Source organism: Stegostoma tigrinum, chromosome 14 (assembly GCF_030684315.1).
Source record: "Stegostoma tigrinum isolate sSteTig4 chromosome 14, sSteTig4.hap1, whole genome shotgun sequence".
Taxonomy (NCBI): domain Eukaryota; kingdom Metazoa; phylum Chordata; class Chondrichthyes; order Orectolobiformes; family Stegostomatidae; genus Stegostoma; species Stegostoma tigrinum.
The window spans coordinates 6,176,059-6,183,733 of record NC_081367.1 but is presented as its reverse complement, the minus strand read 5'-3'; the positions used below and the strand labels follow the sequence as shown (position 1 = coordinate 6,183,733).

Genomic DNA, 7,675 nt, shown 5'->3' with positions numbered 1-7,675 from the left:
GTCCAACACCAGCAGCTTCCCCCTCACTTTTAACTAACGACTGTGAACAGGTTCCCCTATACCAGGGGAGGAAACTAGTGAAAGTAACCACAGAAGGGAAATTGTTAAACACATTCTGATCAGCACAGGAATTATCACAGCAAATCTGGCGAGCAGGGCCCAATGGAATTTTTTCCCTCCAAAGATAGCACACACATTTTAAAAATATCTGCGCATGTGCATGTCTGTATGTGTGTGCGATTGTTTGTGTGTGTGTGTGTGTGTGAGAGGGAATGTGTGTGTACAAGAGAGGGTGTTTGTGTGTGTGTGTGTGTGTGTGTGTGTGTGTGTGAGAGAGAGGATGTTTGTGTATGTGTGTGTGTGTGAGAGAGAGAGGGTGTTTGTGTGTGTGTGTGTGTGTGAGAGAGAGAGAGGGTGTATGTGTGTGTGTGTGTGTGTGTGTGTGTGTGTGTGTGTGTGTGTGCGCGTGTGTGTGTGTGAGAGAGAGGGAGTGTGTGTGTGAGAGAGGGTGTTTGTGTATGTCTGTGTGTATACATTTTCAATGCATAAGAAACAAATGAGAGGCAAAAGTAGACACTGGGCCGCTCCAAATTGATGCTGGAAGGCTAGTGATGGGAGATAAGGAAATAGCTGAAGAACTTAATAAGTACTTTGCGTCAGTCTTCACAGTGGAAGACATGAGTGGTATGCCAACAATTAGGGAGACTCAGGGGGCAGAGTTGAGTATGGTAGGCATTACAAAAGAGAAAGTGCTAGAAAAGCTAAAAAGTCCAAAAATTGATAAATCTCCTGACCCTGATGGGCTACATCCTAGAGTTCTGAGAGAGCTGGCTGTGGAAATAGCGGAGGTTTTGGTCGTGATCTTTCAAAAGTCACTGGAGTCAGGGCAAGTCCCAGATGATTGGGAAATCGCTGTTGTAACTCCCTTGTTCAAGAAAGGATCAAGACAAAAGATGGAAAATTGTAGGCCGCTTAGCCTAACCTCGGTAGTTGATAAAATTCTAGAATCTATTGTTAAGGATGAGATTTCTAAATTCTTGGAAGTGCACGGTCAGATTAGAACAAGTCAGCATGGATTTAATAAGGGGAGGTCGTGCCTGACAAACCTGTTAGAATTCTTTGAAGCGGTAACAAGTAGACAAGACCAGGGAAACCCAGTGGATGTTATCTATCTAGACTTCCAAAAGGCCTTTGATATGGTGCCTCACGGGAGGCTGCTGAGCAATTTGAGGGCCCATGGTGTTCGAGGTGAGCTGCTGGCTTGGATTCAGGACTGGCTGTCTGACAGAAGGCAGAGAGTTGGGATAAAAGGCTCTTTTTCGGAATGGCAACTCGTGACGAGTGGTGTCCCGCAGGGTTCAGTGTTGGGACCATAGCTGTTCACTTAATGCATTAATGATCTGGATGAAGGGACTGGGGGCATTCTGGTGAAGTTTGCCAATGATGTGAAGATAGGTGGACAGGCAGGTAGTACTGAGGAGGTGGGGAAGCTGCAAGAAGATTTAGACAGTTTAGGAGAGTGGTCCAGGAAATGGCTGATGCAATTCAAGGTGAGCAAATGTGAGGTTTTGCACTTTGGAAAAAAGAATACAGGCATGGACTATTTTCCAAACGGTGAGAAAATTCGTAAAGCAGAAACACAAAGGGATCTGGGAGTGTTGGTCCAGGATTCTCTAAACGTTAACTTGCAGGTAGAGTCCATGATTAAGAAAGTGAATGTAATGTTGTCGTTTATCTCAAGAGGCTTGGATTACAAAAGCAGCAATGTGCTTCTGAGAATTTATAAAGCTCTAGTTAGGCCCCATTTAGAATACTGTGTCCAATTTTGGGCTCCACACCTCAGGAAGGACATACTGGCACTGGAGCGTGTCCAGCGGAAATTCACACGGATGATCCCTGGAATGGTAGGTTTAACGTATGATGAATGGCTGTGGATCCTGGGATTGTACTCATTAGAGTTTAGAAGGTTGAGGGGCGATCTAATAGAAACGTACAAGATAATGTATGGCTTAGAAAGGGTGGACACTGGTAAGTTGTTTCCGTTAGGCAGGGAGAATAGGAGCCGTGGGCATAGCCTTACAATTAGAGGGGATAAATTTAAAATGGAAATGAGACGACATTTCTTCAGCCAGAGAGTGGTGGGCTTGTGGAATTCATTGCCACGCAGCGCAGTGGAGGCCGGGAAGTTAAATGTCTTCAAGGCAGAGATCGACAAATTCTTGATCTCACAAGGAATCAAGGGCTACAGGGAGAGTGCAGGGAAGTGGAGTTGAAATGCCCATCAGCCATGATTAAATGGCGGAGTGGACTCGATGGGCCGAATGGTCTTGCTTCCACCCCTATGTCTTGTGGTCTTATCTGTCCATGTGTTTGCATTTGTATCTGTGTGTGTGTGTGTGTGTGTGTGTGTGTGTGTCTGTCTGTCTGTCCATGGTCAGAGTTTCCAAAAGGAGTGTCATGTTCAGCCCTAGCTAGAGTCTAATTACTTGTAATAAATACCCATTTTTTTGTTAAGTACAGAAACCTGCTGCATGCCTTCTGTCAACTTAGGTCTACAGGTAAATTAGGGAATTCTGTATTTTTAAAATAAAATTTGAATGTTTCTGATGAATCCAGGAATAGAAGGACTTGATTTCCAACACCAGTACCCCACTGAGGCCTGAAAAGTGTCATGGAACTCTCCCCATTGGCCTGGATGGGGGCAGCCCCAACAACACTCAAGAACCTTGACACCCTCCAGGACAAAGCAGCCGCTTGATTGGCACCGAAACCACAAGCATTCACTCCCTCCACCACCCACGCTCAGGAGCAGCAGTGTGTACTATCTACAAAGCGCACTGCAAAAATTCACCAAAGATCCTCCAGCAGCACCTTCCAAACCCACGACCACTTCCACCTATCCAGAAGGACAAGGGCAGCAGACATATGAGAACACCACCCCCTGCAAGTTCCCCTCCAAGTCACTCACCATCCTCACTCGGAAATATGTCATTGTTCCTTCACTGTCGCTGGGTCAAAAACCTGGAATTTCCTCCCTAAGGGCATTGAAGGTCAACCCGCAGCAGGAGGACTGCAGCGATTCAGGAAGGCAGCTCACCCCCACCTTCTCGAGGGGCAAATAGGGACGGGCAAGAAATGCAGGGGCCCAGCCAGCGACACCCACATCCCACAAGTGATTAAAATCATCCAGTCGGTGATAAAAAGAGACACTTTCTGTCTTTTGTTACTTCCTTCCTATTAACCTCTTGCAACGGGCTATTGTCGCACAGTCAGTCAGGGTGAAGTTGTTGTGCAGGACAAGCTGTGAGTGGATACAGTCTCCCAGAAGGGGAGCCTGCAGGGGCCTGGCATTTCCATGCACCTTTTGTCCTTGTCCTTTTTGATGGAAGAGGTCAAAGGTTTCGGAAGGTGCTGTCGAATGAGCGTCTGACACACAAGTAACATGACAACACCAGCAAAACGGCCTATAAGGGCAGTGTTGCATGGTCCCTCCAGTGTCGAAGACTTGATCAATACATTGTCAACCACTGAACTCACAGCCTGCAGGCAAGAATATTAGGGCATTGAGTATAGAAACATTGAGTACAGGAGTGGGATGTCATGTTACAACTGTGGAAGACATTGGTAAGGCTCCATTTACATTAATGCACCCAATTCTGGTCTCCCTGCTAGAGGAAGGATGTTATTAAGCTGGAAAGGGTGCAAAAAATGATTTACAAGGATGTTGATGGGGCAGGGGGTTTCAAGTTCATAGATTCCCTACACTGTGGAAATAGGCCCTTCAGCCCAACAAGTCCACACCGACCCTCAGTGTATCCCACACAGATCCATCCCCCAAAATCTATATGTCATAGAACACTGTGGTCACTCCACCCACCCTGCACATCTATGGACTGTGGGAGGATACCCACACAGACAGTCGCCCGAGGCCAGAAACCAACCTAGGTCCCTGGTTCTGAGAGGCAGCAGCGCTAACCACTGGGCCACCGTGCCAAGCTGTAAGGATAGACTGGGACTTTTCTCCCTGGTGCTTCAGAAGCTGAGCGGTGACCTTCTAAAGGTTTATATAAACATAAAGGGGCATCAATAAGTGAATAGCAAAGGTCTTTTCCCCAGGGTAGAGGAATCCAAAGCTAGAGGGCATAGGTTTAAGGTGGGAAGGGAGAAGATTTGAAAGGGAACCAAGGGGCAGCCGTTTTACAGAGGGTGGTGTGTATGTAGAATGGGCTGCTGGAGGAAGTGATAGATGCAGGTACCGATGCGACGTTTAAAAAATGTTTGGATAGGTGGATAGGAAAGGTCTATAGGGATATGGGAAAAAAGCAGGCGAATGGGACTAAGATAACAAAGTATGGAGCTGGATGAACACAGCAGGCCAAGCAGCATCTCAGGACCACAAAAGCTGACGTTTCGGGATGAAGGGTCTAGGCCCGAAACGTCAGCTTTTGTGCTCCTGAGATGCTGCTGGGCCTGCTGTGTTCATCCAGCTCCACACTTTGTTATCTTGGATTCTCCAGCATCTGCAGTTCCCATTATTTCTGGCGAATGGGACTAGTTCAGTTTGAGAGTGGGCATGGAAGCGTTGGGTGAAGGGTCTGCTCCTGTGCTGTGTGGCTCTATGGCTCTATCATAGCAACACTGTGGCAGTAAGTGGTGAGACCTCCATGAGGAAAAAGAGCCCATGGGGCATGGTGGGGTTTGGGAAAAGACTTAGAATGGTAATCGAATGGAATGAAAACACAGTCAGTAATTGCAGAGAGCTCTCTGGGCTATTGCGTCTGTTACTTTAATCTTCACTTTTCTGTAATTTGGTGACCAAACTTTTCCCTGGCAGGGTGAGAAACATCTTGCAGAGTTCACTCGTGCTTATGTGATAACAGTGGATCAGCACTTGAGTGGCTGTATGCAAGGGAGCGCCGTTAGTATATTCCGCAGAGGCAGCTTGAGTGCAAGAAATAAGGCCACTGGGCCCATCATCTCGGTGACACGTCTTCAACAGTAGCTGTTGACTCCAGCCTCAGTCTCCACCCCTCGTTCTATCTCTTTACAGATTCTCCCTGTCAAGCATTTGCTCCTTTCTCATCTAAAACACTTTACAATATGCAACTTTGGAAGCGATCTGCGATAAGGCATTCCTTATGCCAAGAGACTCTTGCAAACCTCTTTTTTTCACCTGGTTCTGACCATCCCGTGCCCTTTTTTGTTAATGGTTCACCAGCTGAGCGAGAGAAATACTTCTGCATTATCTGGTGTTCATCTCACAATGTTGAAGGTTTCCGTTTACACTTTACTGTCAGCACTAAAAAAAAACCCATTTACCTGAAAATTGGTAGAAAGGAAAATTAGAACCCGATTTTCCTTCGAACTATTCAGTCATTCCATGGACGGTGGGTGTGTACTTATTAAATCCCTCTCATCATGGCTCCTTTACATCATGCTCACTTTTCTGGGCCTGCTATTTCCTGTGCTCCACCTACAGTTTTTACAGTCCTGCCAATCTTTCTAGCTATACTCAGAGATAATACAGGGTGGAGCTGGAGGGATGCAGCAGGCTGGGCAGCATCAGAGGAGCAGGGAAATTGACGTTTCGAGTTGGGACAAGGAAGGATCCCGATCTGAAATGTCAACTTTCCTGCTCCTCTGATGCTGCCCAGCCTGCTGCGTTCCTCCAGCTCCACACTGTGTTACCTCTTCCTCTGCTGTAGATTTTGTCATGTCCATTTCTCCTCTTTGTGTTCTGGTTGTCACGATGATCAGAGCCAAATTCAGGCAAAAGGGACTAGTTTAGTTTGGGAAACCTGGCTGGTATGGATGAGCTGGGATGAAGGGTCTGTTTCCCTGCTGTATAACTCTGTGACAACAACATCTCGGTCAAGCCTGGAACATCACCACTTCCTGTCCTGACCAGCTGAACATTCCCTGTGTCTTGCCTGCTTCTGTTCCCGTTCCCCTTGATTATTCCTGCTCAGTCTGATTCTTGGTGCAGCCTCTTCCATTGGAAAACCCAATTTCTCAACAAATTCTGATGAAGGGTCTAGGCCCAAAACGTCAGCTTTTGTGCTGCTGAGATGCTGCTTGGCCTGCTGTGTTCATCCAGCTCCACACTTTGTTATCTCAACAAAATGGCTCATTCTGTTAGTTAGAATGCCCTGTGAGGGTTTAGAAAGCCCATACTAATTTGTGAAACTTACTTCTTTCACTTGCTGAGGCACTGGTCTCAATAGGATTTTGTATTCTTGCACAAACTTCATGAAGGTGAAGCGAATGGGATAGCCTGACTGGCGGATGCGAATGGTCTCCCGCATTCCAGAATACCGCAGTTGCTTGATGCACAATTCCCGGTCAAAGAGCTGGGTGGATCAGAACAGGCTGTTAGAGCTGAGTTTCAGAATTGCCACGAGAATTATCAGGTAATGTTACAGGCTCCAAATTTACATGACAATGTGGCAGGTACCCAGCAGCTTTCAGTCGAGAGTAGACAAAAGGCGAGATCTGGGAAGTCAACTAAAGTGATAAAGCCACAGTTTCACATTTTTGAACAAATCTTGCCCACACAATGTTAGAACAGTAATACAATTTACATTTGGTACTGACTTAAAATTCTCTCTCTTTCAAGAGCTGCTCTGCCTTGAGGTTCCTCTTCCCGTTCTGGTCGGTCACCGTCCTCTCCTGGCACAACCCCCGGAATCCAAAAATCGTCCTCCTACCCTCCTTCACGAGGATAGCTCCAGCTCTCCCACGTCAGCTACCTTCACTGAGCAACGCAGTCCTGTCCTGAGCTTTCCTTTCCCCCCACACTCCGATCTTGCTCACGTTAGTGTTAGATTGGACTTCTTGGGAAGACTGCACAGTGTAGGGGACTCGGTGAGGGGCGAAGAGCAGGTGGGTGGCTTTGAACTCAGGGTGAAGTCCCGGGGATTAGCACACAGCGGAATGTTGGAGTTAGAAGTGGGGGCTGAGAAATTGGGAAGGTCACCCCCTGTCTGCTGGGGCAAGCCTGAGGGGCTGGAAGGGACTTTTAATTCATTCATGGGACCGCTGGCAGTGTCAGCATTTATCGCCTGTCCCTAGTTGCCCTTCAGATGGAGGTGGTGAGTAGCCTTCTTAAACCAGTGCAGTCCGTTTGCCTTAGGTACACACTCAAATTCCTATCAGGAAAGAGACCCAGGATTTTGACCCAGCGACAGTGAAGGAACGACGATATATATTTGCGAGTCAGGATGGTGCATGGCTTGGGGCTCCGTTGCATTGTGCAGATACAGCTTGTGAGATTTTCATTCCCCACTCTCTCGGCCACACCGCAGTATTAATTCAAGAGGCTTGACACCATCTGGGACAAAGCAGCCCACTTGATTCGTGCCACATCCCACAAATAATCGCTCCCACCATCACCGGATCTCAGTCAGTACGCCGCAGAAATTCACCAGAGATCCCGAACCCATGGCCACTTCCATCTAGAAGGACAGGGGCAGCAGATACATGGGAACACCACCCCCTTGAGAATTTCCCTCCAAGTCATTCACCATCCAGGCTTGGAAATATACTGCCATTCCTTCACTGTCGCTGGGTCGAAATCCTGGAACACGTTCCCTAATGGAATTTGAGAGTGAACCTACAGCTAGTAGACTGCAGCAGTTCAAGAAGGCAGCTTACCCCCACCTTCTCAAGGCCGGCT

At 47.5% G+C, this 7,675-nt stretch overlaps 1 protein-coding gene across 1 annotated transcript in view; it reads right to left on the bottom strand.

The window, feature by feature from the left end:
• The window catches only part of LOC125457702 (unconventional myosin-VIIa-like), a 177,968-nt gene that overhangs the window by 101,085 nt on the left and 69,208 nt on the right, over positions 1-7,675 (bottom strand). Inside the window, exon 16 of the mRNA XM_059650965.1 lies at positions 6,192-6,350. Coding sequence (XP_059506948.1) covers positions 6,192-6,350 — 159 coding nt within the window. The remainder of the gene's footprint in view (positions 1-6,191; positions 6,351-7,675) is intronic.